The sequence below is a fragment of the Ailuropoda melanoleuca genome, chromosome 7 (assembly GCF_002007445.2).
Source record: "Ailuropoda melanoleuca isolate Jingjing chromosome 7, ASM200744v2, whole genome shotgun sequence".
Classification (NCBI taxonomy): domain Eukaryota; kingdom Metazoa; phylum Chordata; class Mammalia; order Carnivora; family Ursidae; genus Ailuropoda; species Ailuropoda melanoleuca.
In genome coordinates, this window is record NC_048224.1 from 61,960,921 (window position 1) to 61,980,094 (window position 19,174).

At 44.6% G+C, this 19,174-nt stretch overlaps 1 protein-coding gene across 2 annotated transcripts; it reads right to left on the reverse strand.

The window, feature by feature from the left end:
* Nucleotides 1-11,906: 11,906 nt before the first annotated feature.
* On the reverse strand, nucleotides 11,907-17,659 carry GJB2 (gap junction protein beta 2). Of its 2 annotated transcripts, none has more exons than XM_019793611.2 (2): nucleotides 17,451-17,659; nucleotides 11,907-13,962 (listed from the first exon to the last, which is right to left on the reverse strand). In XM_019793611.2, exon 2 carries the CDS (start codon nucleotides 13,946-13,948, stop codon nucleotides 13,268-13,270), a length of 681 nt encoding a protein of 226 aa, XP_019649170.1. In that variant the 5' UTR covers nucleotides 13,949-13,962; nucleotides 17,451-17,659; the 3' UTR covers nucleotides 11,907-13,267. The 2 variants fall into 2 exon arrangements, with proteins under 2 accessions (XP_019649170.1, XP_011215979.1); XM_011217677.3 differs by having other exon boundaries at nucleotides 11,907-13,967.
* Between the last annotated feature and the right edge of the window lie 1,515 nt (nucleotides 17,660-19,174).

The window sequence follows — 19,174 nt, forward strand, 5'->3', positions numbered from 1 at the left end:
CACTGAATGGAAGGGAGGGGAAGCCTTGTGCTTTCATGAAGTTTTGCTTACTCCTAAGTCTATGTTAGGGTTTGGTGAGGGGAACCCCTTGAGTACCCCTCCAAGGTTCAGAACCAAGTGAGAAATAAGACACAGGATAGGCAGATGGAAGTCAAAATGTCAGCTATCTAAAGGCAGGATAAGATGGCTTTTGATACTTCTTTCTTCTTTCCAAAATGGATAGAAATTAGCTACCTACTCGTTGACTGCTGGACTCTTCTGCAGAGGCACAGCCCAACAGGTCAGCTTACCTCATGGCACAGAACGCACCCCTTGGCTTGCAGACAGACCAAACTGGAGTGGCCAGAGGGCACTGAGCTCCACTGGGCCCATTCCATCTTCCCGACTCCCCGATGAGTTAAGTCTCTCCTCTTATGGAGAGGCGTGAATGAGAGAGAGGAGAGGAGGGAGAGGGAGAGAGAGAAAGGGAGAGAATACCTTGTGATGCAGTTTAGTCAGGACACCCACATGGAGACAGGAGTGCTAGATGGAGTCCCACTTGGAGCTTGTCTTACATCGTGTGATAGTTGTCTTTCTGGCTTATTTTTTTCAATGTCAGTGAAAGGCTTGCCAGCAGTCGCTTTATTCACCTTCGCATGCACTTCAGCATTTAAGAGGAGAATCAACATATGTTAACCCTTTGTAGGTGTCATTTGAGTAAGTGGAATGGGAGGAGGCAGTAGCATCTCTTTCCAGAATTTAGGGTTGGGAACACCTGGACCTCATATTCTCCAATTGCTTGGGCTTGGCCTGAAGCACCTAAGGTGCTGGTTGACATGATTTGCTGATATCCCAGAGAATTCGCCCTGGCTTCCTTGTCGGGTCTATTGCTGACCAAGTTCTATGTGGCCTGGGCCCTGGTTGTCTTGTTCACCCCCAGGCTCAGTGCCGAGTAGCTGGTCTACCTCAACATGCACTGGTGCGTATTCATTAACACATGCCTGTCATCAGAACAGGGCATAGGGCTTGTGGCCCCGGACACCATCACTGCAGCTTCCCCAGTCACGTCTACACCTAGTTAAAGGCACCAGCCTGTTATTAATCCTCCCTCACTGGGGACTTTGCTGCTGCTTCTTTGGTTATTGAAGATGAAGCCTTACGCCATTTAAAAAAAACCCATCCTAACCCAGTCTTGCCTATGATTGGGACTGACTCAGAAGTAAAAACGCTTGCTGAATCACCACCATTTCCTACAACACCCTAGCATTTTCATTAATTAAGGCCTCCCTTCCACATGTTGAATCATTCCATCCTGAGATCTGAAATTAGGGTGTGCCCCAGGTGCAAGGAGCTATTTAATGAGCACAACTTGGTCTGCACTTTATTGGGGCTCCAGAGCACAGGGCCCTTCCTGCTGTCCTCCTTCTACCAGTGTGAATGCCTCCTCCAGACGGAAGGAAGTGAGAGCTTATGGATTGGTATAAGATCAGTTTCCTTCCATTTGTCTTAGCATAAATATTTCAGAATTCAAACACACATACTCTTGACCTTGTAATGGCGGGGTTTTTTGAAAAGCTTGTTTCTCTCCCAAATAAGCTTCAGTTAGTCACTGGCGCTACCCCATTTTAAAAACAGGGAATGTACTTATGTTGAGTGTCAGTTGTTGAAATACAAGGGAAGCTTTAAATAATTCACCAGTTACATAAAAGCTTTCCTGGGCATATATTCAAATTGAATTATACCTTCGAAGGTCACAAAAGGCTAAGGTCTTTCCCATCCTGATGTGGCCCCTTGCTGGCTGTCTCACTTTGAAGCATAGTTTACTCATCTGTAACGTGGGGTCCCTCCTGTGTTAATAATAGCAGTGTAGAGGGAAAATGGGGGCAAGGAGAAGGAGCAACTAGCTCTGTGGAGACCTACTATGTGCCGACTGCCCTGCCAGGAGCTTTCTCATATTGATATATTTTTAAATTAGTCTGAATACTTAAAAAGTCAATGCAAATATTGGTAATTATTGTAAGTTGCATAACCATGGGAGAAGTCTGTTAATCTCTCTGAACTTAACTTCTTTACCTGTGAATCCAGAATAATAACACCAAACTGAAAGGGTATGTAAGACTCAAATAAATTTATAGAAGTAAAGGTGTTAGGTAAAACTTACAAAGCAGCTTACAAGTATCAGTATTATTGATGTTGATAATAAACCTTTAAAAAGCTGCTTGTGAATGACTTTGACAGTATTCCTAAAGGGGTGTATCTTCCCAATCTGGGTTGTGGTATAGTCAATGACAGTGTGGCAGAATAACTATGTATTCTTTTATCTAACCCAGACTTTAAATACACCCTCTGATTAGATCACACTATCAATTTTCAAAGGGGCTCAGTGCCCAAACCAACACTGCTGGTGAGCCCCTGGGGCTGCCATCCCAAAATGTGGAGGTGGAGCTCTCATTCTCCGAAAATAGGCATGGTTTTTCATGGTTTTTGAGTTTTGCTTTTAGAATGACACATGCTTTGAGATCTTTTAAGAATCCTAACGGTCATGAAAGAAACTAAGGTAGAGGTTCTTATACTATTAATTCTACAGTGAATAGTTTGTACCACGTGAAGTCAGCACAAAAAATTTTACATTCCTGCCTAGAGTGTACCAGAGTCTCTGCTCACTTTCTTATTTCTAATTTCTACTGCTCAGGCATGTTTGGGTCTTATTCTCTCTCTTACTCTCCAAATTAATCTGTTGGCAAGTCATAATACGTTATTTAATATATATTTCTTTTTTATTTTTAATATTTTATTTATTTATTTGAGTGTTAGAGCACAAGCTGGGGGGAGGGATGGAAGGAGAGGGAGCAGCAGACTCCCTGCCAAGCAGGAAGCCCAATGTGGGGCTTCATCCCAGGACCCTGGGATCATGACCTGAGCCTAAGGCAGACACTTAACCGACTGAGACACCCAGGTGCCCCTATTTAATGTATATTTCTGCCTTTCTTTCACTAAATTAATTTGGCCACATAGTACTACATCTGACTATTCCAGTAGCTTTCAACAACATGCCTGTCTCCATTCAGTCTTCCTTCTACACCATCTTGGAGTCAGTTATCTTTCTGGAGCCCTGCTGGATTGCGTGCTGCGCCAGCTCTGCCACGTTCAGCGGCTTCCCACTGCTTGTAGAAGAAACTCCACCCTCTTTACCTTTCTGCTTAAGGACTCCACAGCCCAGCCCTGGCCACCTTCCTGACCTCCTCCAGCACCTCCACTACATACCCAAGCTTCTTCCTTTCCCCTTTGCACCTTTGCTCATGTCATTCCTCTACATAAAATGTGTTCTCCCTGTTTCCATCTCATTCCACCTCACAGGAAACGTGACCATTCCTTCTTCCTTTGCTCTCATCTTCCTCTGCAAGGTCTCAGAGCCCAGGACTGAGTTTTACAGGTCTTTAAAACTCTTGCAGAGCCTTGCTGTGAATGAGTTGATGAATCTAGAAGTATTTGGTGTTCTTTCAGTTAGTTCATCCTTGGAGTCAACTGAGTTTTCTCATGAGCCTTCTGGGCTTCCCTGTACTATTCTCCGCACACGCATAGGTGACACATAAAATCAAAAGTGCTGGACATTTGCCAATTCTAGTCTGTTCTCCACCTTTCTGACAGGACCACATCTTAACTCTGCTCTGACTTAGTTAAATTAACACTTGTTAAATGGAGTACGCTGTGCCTGATGGTGAGCTGCACTTCAATCACAGACCACAAGAAAAATTGAGACAGAGGAGCTTATTACCCACAGGTCCTGAGGCATGTGCACAGCACACCTCGAGGGGCCACACAGGGAAGTTGAGGTGGGGTACAGGCAGAGAGAGAGGCAGGACCCGGGACACATGCCTTTATTTGGGTCCATGAATGGAATGGTTTGGGGATCCCAGGCTAAGGTTAGATTGGTCAATTCAAACCAAAAAGAGCCAGGTTTTGGTAAGCTCCATGGGGGTCTTATGGGGCACACAAAAAGGGAAGGCCCTGGGAGGTGGGGAGACTGTTTATCACAAGGCTGGGAAGGTCATGTCAGGAACTTACATTTACTTGTGACTCTGCGGCTGCTGTTGAGCCTGCACGTGCATGCGTGGTGAGGGTCAGCTTAAGGACCCCACAGGGCACTTAGCCAAACAAAATAGACCCTGAGGCAGCAGTACCCTGCAGTAGCTCAGCTAAATCCTTGCAGATCTGCCAGCCAATAAACAAAACATTCATTACAAAGCAGAAGGAGCCAAGAGGAAATCATTAAAAAAACCAAACAGACAACAACAGCAGGTGTTCATTCTCTGTTTTTCCTAAAGACTTTGACTTTGCTACTTCTTAGAGCATTGGAGTATGTTTTTGGAAACCCAAAGGTAGTAAAAGACTCTTTTTTTTTTTTTTGAGAGAGGGAGTTGGGGGAGGGGCAGAGGGAGAAGTAGAGAGAGAATCTTAAGCAGGCTCCATGCCCAGTGTTGAGCCTAACTTCAGGCTCCATCTCACAACCCTGAGATCATCACCTGAGCTGAAATCAAGGGTTGGACACGTAACCAACTGTGCCACCCAGGCGCCCCTCAAAGGTAGTAAAAGACAAGAATGAAAATCCTATGAAAATTCTGTTTATGACTTTGAATTAAATTTGTTGTACAGCTGGAAGTTTGCTGGCTATTGGGAGAAAATTCTTCCAATCCCCATATGCTTGTGGATATAGAGGATATGATTACTATTAACGCTTCTGCTTCTGTTTGGGATAGAAATGAAAACTAGACCAGATTACTATAATGAGTTCTAATTCATACCAGCTTTAGGAAATAAGTTGCCAGGGGAATTAGCAACAGAGGAACTTAGAGAAATGTGAGCCTTTAAGAGCTGGCCATGGGAGACTCCCACCATTTTTATCCCTATTCTTGACAATAATTTTATTCATAATATTTCACCTGGTATGGGCTACAGAAAGCACTATACATATTTTAGAGATTGGGAAAGGTTACTTGTAGCATGTCACTTGAATTTGAGGCAGAATAATCTTCTGGTATTTCTTTCCTAAATGACTTGAACAGACTTGAACATGATTGTTTTTCATAGGGCAGGGAAAGACTCAGCTCTGTGTTCAGACTTGTCCTATTAATGTTTGTGGTTAATATATACAGGCTTAGGAATTTATTCTGGTGCATTATAGCACTATAAATTAGGATAAAGACATTAACAGTGTTTGATGTGTATCTGAGTTCAAAATACTTCTGAACACACTGTGATCACAATCGGTGTCTTTCAGTGGATACCATCCATTGTCTCTTGTGTTGAGAAAAGAGATCTTTCTTTTTTCACTTTAAAAAGTTATGGCAGGGGCGCCTGGGTGGCACAGCGGTTGGGCATCTGCCTTCAGCTCAGGGCGTGATCCCAGCGTTATGGGATCGAGCCCCACGTCAGGTTCCTCCGCTATGAGCCTGCTTCTTCCTCTCCCACTCCCCCTGCTTGTGTTCCCTCTCTCGCTGGCTGTCTCTATCTCTGTCGAATAAATAAATAAAATCTTAAAAAAAAAAGTTATGGCAAAATATACGTAGCATTAAATTTACCACATTAACCATTTTTAAGCGTACATTTTCAAGCACATTCACATTACCGTGCAACCATCACCACCATCCAGCTCCAGAACTTATTATCATCCCAGACTGAACCTATTAACAACTCTCCCCAGTCCCCTCTCCACCCGCCCCTGGAAACCACCATCCTACTGTCTGTCTCTATGGATTTGACAGTTCTAGGTGTCTCATAAAAGCGGAATCATACAGAATTTGCCTTTTTGTGGCTTATTTCACTTAGTTTAAGATCCTCAAGTTTCATCCATGTTGTAACATGTGTCAGAATTTCCTTCCTTTTTAGGTCAAATAATATCTCATTGTATGTATGTGCCACCTTTTTTTATTCTTCCATCTGCTCAAGGACACTGGGTTTCTCCCACCTTCTGACTATCGTTAATACTCCTGTGAACATAGGTGTTCAAATATCTATTCAAATTGAGATCTCTTTCTTTTGGGAAAGGCAGGGCAAATGGGAAAAAGTCATGTTTCTTGAGTTACTGTGACTCAAAATTGCCCTAAACCCATTTTTTTCAGGTTTTGAAAAGTAGATATCACGATGAATAAGGAACCTGAGAAATTAGAGTGGATACTTCCTTACAACATAAGGAAGTAAAGCCAAATAACCCTGAATCTTTAAAGATTTGCTGCACTAATATTAGATGATGAATTTTAAAAAATTTTTTAAATAAGAGATTCACCTATCCACATAGATGAGTGTTGAGTAAGAAATAATCTCACCATGGCATTTATGGTCCTAGATGGTAAGATTTCAAAATCCAAGTGACAGAATACTTAGAGAAACCTGAGGGAAAACCTAAATAAGAAACTTGTGAAAAGCCACTGACTATAACTATGAAGTTATAGAAGTTTGCTAATATTGCTTATTAAATACCATTTAGGAGAAGACATAGCACATGTTTGTGTGTGAATTTTTTATGGTTACCCTAACAAAACAACAATGGCTGGATATGTACAAATTGGAAATAAAAACTCAGAGCGATGGAAGCAGTGAGGTTTTTAAATGTGGCTGTTTAGGTGTAGGCTTTTTTTAAAGAAAACTGGTGTTGACGGGCGCCCCCGGCCGCCCACACCCCTGCCATCACTTAGGGAAGCCGCGCCCTGTAGTTACCCTTGTTGACAGCAGATGGCAGGAGAGAGAGAGAGAGAGAGAGGTTTTCCACATCTTTTGGGGTTCTAGTGGGGCCTAAGGGCTTCTGAGAAACATCGAGGGGTAGAAAAAGTCTTTGATAAGTTATTTAGCTTCTCAAAGAAATGGAAACAGCCAAACTAAGCACTAGTCTCCGGTCTTTTTCTGGCAAAAGTCTGCCATCTTTCACGATTTAGCTTTTTGTTTCTGTGGGCCCCAAAAAGAAACGATTTCACACCCTGAACTCTTTCTGTGGGGCTTTGATGTGCCGCTGCATCCAGCTGGTTCCATACTGTGCTCTTCTGTAAAGTAACCATCTTATACACATCTGCCCTCTACACTGTGACCCTTTAAAATCATCTTTGCATATTCCAGGGGCTTAGAACAATGCTCTGCACATAGGAGGAGAGAATAGATGTGTTTTTAAAATGGAAAATAAAATGATAAATATTCTTAAGTATTTTTGCAAGATACTTCACAAAGTTTGTCATAATATCCTTACTATTAAAATGAAAACTTGTGAATTAGATGCAGCTAAGTACATTTATCCTTAAAACTCCAAACTCAAGTCACGTTGATAAGATGAACTGACATTGAGCTGGAAGGAAATCTTGGGTGGTTGTTCCATAGTCAACATTTTTATTGGCTTAAATAACTACAGAGAAAGCAGGCTAATTAAACTGACAGATGACATAAAGTTGGAAGGAATTGCCAATAAACTGAATACAGGGCTCAGAAAGATCTGGATGGACTAGGAGGATGAGCCAAAATCAGCATGATGAAATTTGACAGGGAAAATGTAGAGGCCTGCGTTTAGGTTGAAAATATCCATGTGATGTGTACTGCAAGGTTTGGTAGGAGGTCGGGTCAGGGGAGTGGGAAGGAAAGGGGAAGGGTAGTAGTCTGAAAACTTGGAACCGGCACAACTGTTCGTGAACAAGGCGATGGTTCAACAATTTATGGCCCATTCTATGGAATATTGTATATCTGTTAAAAAGACCACGTTAGATCTATACATACCGGCCTGGAAAGATTTCCAAGCCATATTATTCGATGAGAAGCTATCACAGAAAAAAGTATGTAGGAAATGCAAAGTGGTTTTGTATGTTTGTGTGTATATGTATGTAAGTATGTGCAATTGCATAGAGAAAAGACTGGAAGGATATATATGGAGAGGTTAATACTTCTGAGCAGGGCTGTGAAATGAGACATTCACGTTTGACTTTATATACTTCTGCAATTAATTTTTAATGCAAATATATTTGTATATTAGTTCTGTAATTATATAAATCACCTTGGTGGTCTTGTAACTGAAGTGAGAAAAGGTGATGAGTGTTCAAAAGCTCCCTTGAGTCAGTGTGTCTAGAAGAGTCGTCCCAGTGCTGGTCTCGCTGGAGTGCTGCCTCTCCCTTCTGGAGGACACCAACGTACTGAAGAGTATACCCCGTGCCTTGAGGGGGCAAACTCCTGGCACTGTTACCACTGCTTGACAGCCAGAGGTTAGAGAATGTGTTTTATGTATTTAAGAGAGAGAGAGTGAGAGACAGAGCATGAGTGGAGGGGAGAGGCAGAGGGAGAGGGAGAAGTAGACTCCCACTGAGCAGGGAGCCCAATGCGGGAGTCGATGTAGGACTCAATCCCAGGACCCTGGGATCATGACTTGAGCTGAAGGCAGACACTTAACTGACTGAGCCACCCAGGCACCCCTGTTTTATTCTTTCTTATTTACTGGTACCTAGTAGGTTGGTACACAGTAGTTGCTTAGTATTGAATGAACGAATGAATTACCAACTGGGAAATGTGGAGCTGAGTAGCTGGAAAATAAAGTTGGGGTTGAACTTGGATCTGTTCTCAGCTATTTCAAGTTATTAAGTGGAAAATAGACTTACTTTGGGTCCGCCAGAGGGCAGAACAGATGCTGGAGAGCTGGTGTTATAAACAGGCAGATTTCAGCACAACAATAGGGAATTCTTCTGATGGCCTCCAGCCGCACGAGGTCTGTACAACCCCCCTTCTCTGGCCTCATCTCTTCCCATTCTCTCCCTGACTCTGGTGTCCAGGCCTTTTTCTCTCCCTGGACGACTCTTCCCTGAGATATCCATTTGGCTTGCTTCTCCATTTACTCTAGGTCTCTTAGCAGAGGGGCATTCCCTGACCACCCTATACTAAACAGCAATTCTCATTGCTGCTGGCCCTTGCTATTTCCGTTATGCACTTCTGTTTTTCTCCGTTGCACTTATCTGCAGCGTGTATAATCGACAGGGATGTGTTTGTAGTCTGCCCCCTTCAACATGAAGGCAGAGATTTTGTTTTGTTCGCAGTCCCAGTGCCCAGTAGTTCCTGGCACTCAGCTGGTGCTCGGTAAATATTGGCTGAGTAAATGAATAATTCAAGATCCACAGGAATGGAATGGAGTGTCTCAAGAAGTCAGGATTCCTCCTTAACCCTATCAACACTGGGGAAGATGGGGAGTCCCCGCGGTGTTGGCTACTAGCTTCCGGAATTAAATGCACTGGGGGAATTCTAGAAGTTCAACCCACCACACCTTTGTGTGATAGGACTGTCTGCTATTAGCCTTTGAGTATGATATGTTATCTCCCTGGAGGGCTCGGTCTCCCTCCGTTCAATAGGAAGAGTACTGTCTGAAGGCTTATCAAGAATTTGCCAGGGCAGCTGTGAGGATTAAATGAGATCATATGCATAAAACATTTGGTCATAGAGACTCTAACTAGATGAATGGAAACTTTATGGTCCTGTGGACTTTTCTTTCAATAGAGCAACATAGCTGTTATCACCCTTTTTTGTGCTGTGACATTTGCACCCAGGCCCTCCTCTCCCGTCTTATATGGCTAGTATCTCCTTCCTCTGTATTGTGCTTACTTCAGGCTTTGTGTAAATTTGCATTTTTTCCAGCTTCCAGTTTATCAAGCTTTGCTGGAGTCATTTCTTTCTTTCTTCCTTCCTTTCTTTCTTTCTTTTTCTCTTTTCTTTCTTTTCTTTTTTCTTTCTTTCTTTCTTTCTTTCTTTCTTTCTTTCTTTCTTTCTTTTATTTATTTGACAGAGAGAGACACAGCGAGAGAGGGAACACAAGCAGGGGGAGTGGGAGAGGGAGAAGAAGGAGCAGGGAGCCTGATGTGAGGCTCGATCCCAGGACCCTGGGATCATGACCTGAGCTGAAGGCAGACGCTTAACGACTGAGCCACCGTGCCCCATGCTGGAGTCATTTCTATCTAAAATACCACCGATCATCTTTCCAGCTTGGGATCTATCTAATGGAAAAGAGATGGCAGTATTTTACTTAACATTTTATGACATAGAAAGCTTTTATGTGAATTATCGTATTTGGTTGCCAGTAAACTTGGCAAGTATTCAGTAAGCCCATTTTAAGATGCGAAAACCAAGGTCCAGAGAACTAAGTGAGCTCCTGCCTACCCACCATAAACCTTTCTCAGCATGTTTTCTGTTGCTGTCTAGATAACCGCTGAGGTCAGCGATAGCAATGACGGGCAGCTCAGGCCAGACCACCCTGGAGAATGGTACCTTTGTCCTCTTGAATCAGCCCTTATTCACTCAGACCAATTGCAATCCACCTTCTAACAGTTGTATATTTACAGAAGAGTTGAGACCATGAGTGCCAGTTTGCTAATAAACCTTGTACCAGGTAGAATTAGCAGCTGGGCTGCACCCACTGCTTCATAAGCTCCCAAGGTCACACACATTGATGCTCTGCCACCGCTGAGGCCCTTCTGGAGGCTGGCCTGTGTGAGGCCAGGGAGGCTCTGGCCTCAATGCAGCCAAGAGGACACAAGGTCCTTTGGCGGAATCTTTAAAAACAAACCAACCAACCAGCAAAGCTTTTTCTTACCTATCACAAATGATAAATTTGAGCTGTATATTGAGCATTAAATTCAAGTTCAGAGTTCAAGCTCTAATTTTCAGGCATGTGGCCAGATTACTCTATAAATTCTTAAAAGTGGTCAGCAGTAATCTGTAATTACTTCGACCCAGTCTTTTAAAACCTTGAGAGTAGTAATCTTCATAGCTTTTAAGAGTGAACATACCTATTTGAAAAATCATGTGCTGTTTTAACAGGCTGCATGCAGAGCACTGTGGAAGATGGCCAGGGACTATTTCTTATCTCTTTTCTATTACTTGGATGAAAGTTGGCTGTTTCTTGTCTGCTTTTTTTTTTTTAAGATTTATGTATTTTTTAGAGAGAGAAAGAGAGAGAGTGGGGGAGGGGCAGAGGGGAAGGGGGAGAGAGAACCTCAAGCAGACTCCCCACTGAGCACAGAGCCTGATGCGGGGCTTGATCCCACAACCCCGAGACTATGACCTGAGCCGAAATCAAGAGTCAGATACCCAACTGACTGAGCCACCTAGGCACCCTTGTTTTTTTGTACTCTTAAATCCATTTAAAAAGTGTATGGTTCTCCATAAAAATATTCATAAGTATTAATGTATAAAATGCTCTGAGGTCCTTGGGCTGAAGGCTCGTTCTATTGAATGGATGGAACCATTGTTGGCTGACTGGGGAAGAGCAGGTGAGGGCCAGGCAGGCCTTCCAGCGGCCAGCACTCACACACACAGGGACAGGCTGACCTGTCAGGCTTATTTCCCATAGAAATGGGCACTAAGGAAGAAAAAGCAGTTTCACAAGACTGGCTTTGATTACATACAGATATACAGAAAGAAAATCCCCTAGAAAAGACACTTTATAGAATTTTTCTAATGCCTCGGCCAAACTTCACCACGAATCACATTCTTAAGTGTCAGCTTCCATGATTCTTCTAGGAGCCAAACTGGTCACATGAACCCAACTTGGCATTCTCCAGGTTATAAATCCAGTTCACACATCATACTGCATGTGTGTTTGTCAAAAACCTATTCGAGGTGAGCATGTGGTTGGGCAAAAATAATCTCTCCTTCTCCCTCCCCTATCAAGCTTTCTAGTAACAGAGACTTTTCTGTAAGTGGGCAGAAGAAGTCCAGAATGGTGGACAGGTACCCTGGTAACTTACCCATTTGGGGTTATGAAATAGAAAATATCGACATACAAAACAGGCTATAGGTGAAATTAAAATTTGCTCTTCTATTAAAAACTGTAATAGATTTTAAATAGCTATTTTATGAATCAATTATATTTTAATATTTTAAATGATATTTGAGACATTACAAAATTATTTTAGTAACAAGCATGTAATTAAAGCTATTATTTATTATTACAAAATGTTTTTACAATGCTATTCTTCGCAACAGGAAAATGTTTACCCACATTAAAGTATGTTGAGTACCATTTTTTTGAAACCATGTCAAGCACAATGATAATATTAGGGTTCAATTTGTCCTATAGAACTGCTTAATATTTATCTAAACTCTAGTTTCTATTTAAAAATGAAGGTCTATCAATTCTATTTTCAATTAAGAAAACTGGATGCTGAAGAGGGAAGCAAACAAACTTTTGAAGTAGATGAAACTCATTTTTAATCATCAGAATTTAGAGTCTAGTCTTTCTATCTGTTCTTTAAAAATGGTAACTACCCCTCCCCCCATTTTGTTCTGCACCTTTAAATTGTACTGTGGCAATAAAATATTCCCAAGCAACCTCTTTAAATCAGTGTTCCTACCATTTACCACAGTAATGGAAAAGGCAAACACTATGAAGGAAAGAGCGTGTCTTGAGCCAGCCTGTAGTTGGTAGTAGTTGGTGGTCCAACCAGTCCATATTTTTCAGGCAAAATCACACCTGAATTTTGGAAATGAGGTCCTTTGCTATTATAAGCCATCACTAAGTACTTCTAGGTGGTTTCACGTGTGAGAGGCTGAAATGCTTTTATGTGCTACATACCACAGTTAATACAGCAAATACCTTCTCAGGTACAGCAAATTATTCAAAACTGAAAGGCTGTATTTTAAATTCAATGATAGTATCTAATTGTACACATATCATAATCTGAGCCTTTGAAATAGGAGGAACATCTGTTTCAGAGCATCTTGCAGATCAAAAGAACTTATCCCATTTTAAAGTTTTCACTTAAAAAAAAAGCATGAGAGTTTGAAGCATTAGATAACCCTGCCCGTTGTTAGAGACTAAAACTTCCCAAGCGAATAAAAGAATCAAGAATCTCTATGTTCACCTTTAATTCAGGGAATGTGGCCAAGGGAGCCCTAAGGGGATCAATCCAAACTTCTCAGTGTCCTCTTAAGAACTTGGCGTTTCTCTCCTTTCCTCAAAGAAAGAGAAACAAATGCTGATTTCCTTTATTTAAAATGTGAGAGTACCTGCACCCACAAACTCTACTAGCATGGGGTTTTACTGGAACTAATTGTAGTAAAAATCAGTATAGGCATAGAATTATGCCTTTGTTTTCAAGCTTTAGGAGAGTAAAGCTCTGTTGGAGGCATCTGGAATTTCACTGAGATCTAGAGCAGTTTCAAATTGTTGCATTTAAGACAAGAATCTTGATCTTGGGAAATGTTGGTGATCGTGTCTTGACAGCAAAGCACCCATGCCTCATCCTTTTCACCCTATCTTATTCACTAGCTGGGTAATGTGTTAAACTGGTTTTTTCGACTTTCCGGAACAATATCTAATTAGCAAATAACACAATTCAGTGACATTTAGCAGTATGCAAATTCCAGACACTGCAATCATGAAAACCGTAAAGACAGTCTTTTCCGTGGGCCTGGAAACAAAGCAGTCCACTGTATTGGGACAAGGCCACGCATTGCATTTCACCAAACGCTGCATGGAGAACCCATCATACATGATATAGAAGACGTACATGAAGACCGCTTCAAAGATGACCCGGAAGAAGATGCTGCTGGTGTAGGTCCACCACAGTGACCCTTCAATGCGGACCTTCTGGCTTTTGATCTCTTCGATGTCTTTAAATTCACTCTTTATCTCTCCCTTAATGAACTTCCTTTTCTTCTCGTGTCTCCGGTAGGCAACATGCATGGCCACCAAGAGAGCCGGTGTGGACACAAAGATCAACTGGAGAGCCCAGAGGCGGATGTGAGAGATAGGGAAATAGTGATCATAGCACACATTTTTGCACCCAGGCTGTAGAGTGTTGCAGACAAAATCGGCTTGCTCATCTCCCCATACTTCCTTTGCAGCTACCACAAGGATCATAATGCGAAAAATGAAGAGGACCGTGAGCCAGATTTTCCCAATACTGGTGGAGTGTTTATTGACACCCCCCAGAATCGTCTGTAGTGTGCTCCAATCCATCTTCTCTGGGCAGTCTGCACTGGAAAAGACAAAGAGAACACAATGCAGGAGTGACTAGTCAGGGCAGAATTTGGGAGATTTCTCTGGGTCCCAGGTAAGTCAGCAGTCTTAAATCACTTCTTGAGCAAACACCAACTCTTACACAACCTCACCAAAAAAGGTGAAAACAAAACCAACCTAGTTTGCCGTAGGATTAGATGTATAGTTCCCAAACTACCCGGAACGTGTTTGTATGCGTTCTCTAATAAAGAGTAGCTTATTTACCTGAATAATTCACCCAATGTTTAGCACATAATAAAGATTTGGGGGGGGGTGGGGGAGGAGAACCACAAGCAAAAGTACTCACCAACTTAAAGGCACTAATTAGTGCTGACCCAACTCTCTGCACTCTCTGCAGACTCTGCTTGAGTTACTCAGCACTCGATCAGCACTTGGTTGTTGCACCTGCCTGTCAGCTTCAAGTTTTGGACGGTCCCACTGGGACTGATACTAGCTGAGGCCAGCCTTCCCTTAAAGGCCAATGGGACATCTCCCTACAGAGCCTCTTTTTCTTTCTTTCTTTCTCTCTCTTCCTTCCTTTCTTTCTTTCTGATTTTATTTATTTATCCGACAGAAAGAGAGAGAGAGAGAGAGAGAGAGAGAGCACAAGCAGGGGAGCAGCAGAGGGAGAGGAGGAAGCAGGCTCTCCGCTGAGCAGGGGACCCAAAGCAGTGCTCGATCCCAGGACCCTGGGACCATGACCTGAGAGGAAGGCAGACAATTAACTGACTGAGCCACCCAGGCACACTTGAGCCACTTTCCTTAAAAGTATTTCAGTTCACTTTCATGGACTTGGGATGTAGCAGTGAAATGACTGATACCAATGGTAAAGCTTATATTGAAGGCACTCCCAAGTTAACATTTCACAAAAGGCTTCATTTCCTTTTTACATAAAAAGGAGGTTAGAATCTGTCTGTCCACAGAACAAAGTCACTCTGCATGGATTTTGGCATACTTTTTGTGTACTGATTGGTGGTCCTCACTGCCATGCTGGGACTGATTGCTCAGTTAGTTCTGAGGGATATCTCTTTGGTAATTATTGTAACTGTACATTTTTATTGTGGGTTCCAGTCTTAATTTAGAAGTGTTTCTAAAGAGGCATGCTAAGAAAAATGACAGAAAATCTAACTCGGTGATTTCCCCCATCACTGGCCCTAAAGGGTGAGTCACTGTATTGAAGTTCAGAACCAAAGCCTGCTGGGGTAACGTACTACTCATTGAAAAGGGATTTGGAGAAGCCTGTGGATCAATCTTTCATGAGACAGTGGCCTTCTCTTCATCCCAGGATATGAGGTGTCTTCATTTATTCATAGTTACACCCCGTCTGTCTCAATCAACTCTTCTTGTAAACAGGATTCCACCTCTCTACAATTCTGGTGAGTGATCTGTTTTCCACCCCTTCTAAGCTGTTAGTGAATCCTCCTTCTTCTCTTACGTTAAATGCTCTCTTCATTTTGAGCAAGTTGGGTCCTGTTTCCTGATGGACTTCCTAAGCAGGCTTGGAACGAACACCTTTCATCACTGTGCCTCATCTTGGGCTCTGTTGTGGGGCACCAAGGTCTGGCTGAAGCCATCCAATGCCACCTTGGCTAGAGGAGGCAGGAGAGACATGGAGAAGAGTCACAGACAGGAAAACTATGTAAGATTGAAATGTGCTTGGGAAACATTTAGCCCTACTCAGCTTGACAAAGAAGCACATCAACTGGAAGAAACCGGGGTCTAGCCCCAGTTCAGCCTTGACTCTTCAGACACAGACTGTCTGGGAGGTCCTTAGGTGAACCAAAATTCATCTTTTAACCAAACAATTTTTTGAAATTTAGACAGTCCAGTTCCTCATTGGCACTTACCAACTGGAAAGCAGAACACTTACTGAAATAAACTGTCCATGGTTTAATTCAATACATCTGGCTAATGTCTAGGGGTGGGGCTTATGCCTTTGCCTCTTCCAGACTACCAAAGATTACACACTCTTCTATAACCCAGTCCAATCATCATCAGTTGAGAAAAATTCAGTCCTAAGTAAACCCTATACTGTTGTTGTTTTTTAAAGCTCTTGGTTGAGTTGCAACTACCTGTTTTAAAAATCCTTTTAGGAAGAGGAGCAAATTAAAATTTGCTCTCCAGATGAGATAGGGGCAATAGCGCAAGATGGACTAAACAAGCAGGCTGGAATTGCTCTCAATATTCAGATCATGCAGGGAGCTGCTCTCCTGCCTTTTCTGACCCCGCAGATGGGTCATGGGCAGGCTCCTACCTGGCCCACACCACCTGTAATTGTTTGGAATTCTGCCCGCAGCGAGTTGAGGAGCTGGTTCTGTTCTTTAGGGAAGGCACTGGGTGAATCACCAGGTTGCAGAAAAGGCAAAAGGAATTCTTTACCCATTCACTTCTCAATCCTTACTTTTTGGATGGCTGACCTCTCACAGAGCACCCCCACAGGTGTCTGTAATCACGCCCGACTGAGCGCACTAGTTCTGAAAGAGACTCAAAGGTCTAATGGAAACATGGCTGTCACCAAACATCTCAAGACAGAGTCACAAGTAAATGGTCAGGGTCATACAGGTCCGCCTGTCAGAAAACTGAAAGACACACACCATTTAGGCTTATTCCCCCCTCCACTGAGGGAACATCGAAGGGCTAAAGCAACCATCCCAAAGAACACATTTCTCAGCTGCACACTACCACATTTGTAAACAAATGTCCTAAAGCTTTCCTTCCAGCTGGAAAAAGCCCACCCGGAGATAAACGTTCTTGATTGCTTCGGAAAAAGAGAAGCAACCAAACTCTTAACTCAGATTAAAGCGGCGGTCTGGGGCTCTAGGCTGGGTCTCTAGGCAGGGAGTTCTAGTTAATCTCTGCGGGACCTCGATCTGAGCGATTTTCTTTGCAAAGGCAGGGCGAGGAGGTAAAGGTCAGTTTCCTCCCGTGAAGCCTTCCTGCTTAACAAACGAAATTGATTTTTCTTCAGGAACTAAGCCTTCAGCCAATTAAAAACTTCTAGTGGCTGCAGTTAAAGCCACCCGGCGGCTGTGCGAGAATTTCCCCGGAGGAATATTATTGACAATCGATCACGCCGAGGTCGAACTGTCTCCTGCTGGCTGGCTTCCCCTCCCCCGCCCTGCGCGCCGAACCCGATCGCTGCCTCTGGGGTTCTGTTACCACGTCCCCGTCCCCGGCGCGACGCTGCAAATCCGGCCGGAACAGCTCGATTCGAATTTCAGGACTTGGCCGAAGAAACTCCCTTTCCAGAAGTTCGCTCTCGCCCCAGGCCCTCCGCCCCAGGTCCGCTGTCTCTACTGCCCGGGATAAGGACGGTGCAGGAGCCTCAGGGCAAGCCGGGTCCAGCTGGGGGGATCCGGGTTCCCCGGACGCGGCCAGGTCCCCCAGTCCTGGCCGTCCCGGGTTTCCCCACCCCAGGCCGTCCCGGGGCGCTGAGGGTCGGGCGCCGGCTGCGCGGCCTCACCTGTGCAGGAGGGAGCGCTCCGCGAGACCGCGAGTGGCGGCTGTGCGCTCCCGCGGGGTCTGGGCTGGTGCTGGCCGGGGCCGCCTCGGCGCTCGCTGTAGGCTGCGGCGCCGCCGACTGGCTGGGAGTCCGGGAGAGCGGAGCGCGCCGGGCGCGTCGGGTCTTCAACACCTGCCTGCCCCTGCGACGCCTTTTAACCGCACCCCACACTCCGCCTCTTCCCTGAAGCTATTGAGAAAGTTACGGAGGGGGCGGCTCCTAGCTGCCCAGCCGCCCCCAGTGCTGCGGGCGGGGCGCGCAGGGCCTCCCCTGTAGCCAGACCTTCCCCGGGATCCGGATACCTCGGTCGCCCCTCGAGTACCGGAGATCCTGGGCCCCGTAGTGCCCCTAGCACCCCGGAGCGCCTGGATTCCCCTGGGTCCCCAAGAGCCCCGCGCCCCCCTCGCCACCCCAGCCCCACGGCGCGGGGTCAGAGCAGGGGGAGGCTGAGCCTAGTGACCTGAGGAGGTTGCAAAGCCCAGGCTTCGGCTCCCGGCGTTTTGGGGATGGGTGGGGTTAAAGGATAGTTGTTGTTGCTCTTATTGTTATTTCTACTTGGACTAGTTCAACAGTACTATTGTATTTAAAGCTTTGCATGTATATTTTTAATTATTAGAAAAACAGACGTTGAAGATTTCAGTTCAGGCCGCGGAGTTTCCAGTTCCTTGCGAGGTTCTCCGCTGCAGCGCGGCTGTTCCCTCCTTGGAATTTGGGTTCAGAGGGGCGAGGGGGTGGGGCCACCACGGCTGGTCAAGTTCCTGCTTCTTTCTCCCTCCAAAGGCAAACTCAGCCAACACCTCCTTGAATTCCCTTTCTGATTCGACCACTTTCAACAATATGCCAAGGACTAGGTGTTGGAGGTGGGGGTGTTGGGGGGGCACAAGTTTGGCTCTTGCCAAGGCTGGCACGGGGTTTCTCTGAGGGTCCTGGATGTGGATGTCCAGCCGTCTGCACCGCGGCCAAGGGTGCTCCATCTGGGCTCTGCCCGCTTCCTCCTTCCTTCCACAGTTGGGAAATCACAAGGCAGTTATTCAATTTGGGGTGGGGGAGACACAGATTATTCAGAAAGAAAAAAGTATGAATGAAGTCTACAGTCCCCCCCTTCCCCTGCACACACTGTACACCATGAAAGGGGAGCACGGATAGGCTTTCTGGAGAAGATCCTGGGTTGCCCAGCTTTTTTGGAAGCTTGATCTCGGATTATGAGGTCTCATTGTCCACATTTGGTTGGGTATTTTGATGTCTCGAGATGCAGTGAATGGAGAATTAAAACTGCTAGAGCAGGCCAGGCCACGTTGGGGCAGGAGTGTCAAGCCTCCGTGGCTGTTACCTGCTCAGGTAACTTGGTTCATGACTCCTGCAAAGAGCAGCCAGTGTGGAAGTGCAGGCATGCTCGCGCTCATGCTCACCTTTCCTTAGGTCAGTTTTATGTGAAACAATGGTCATGATTCATCCTGATAGAGCAAATCTAGCTTCAGAAAGGGATTTCCCATGATTGCAACCATTAGCGTGAAAGCATTGCGTTTTCCTTGTAAAACTGGCGCACCATTGCCATAGGCCAACGTGAATTTTCCCCCGTGGTTACTACCCCACCTTCCAGCTCTAAGTCTTGTTCTATGAGGGAGTGTCTGTTCATGAAGAGACAAAGTCCCAAGCGCTGCCGACAGTCCTTAAATGGCCCACCC

Coding starts and splice junctions, on each gene's coding strand:
- GJB2 (XM_019793611.2), bottom strand. CDS start 13,948: ATGGATTGGAGCACACTACAGACGATTCTGGGGGGTGTCAATAAACAC.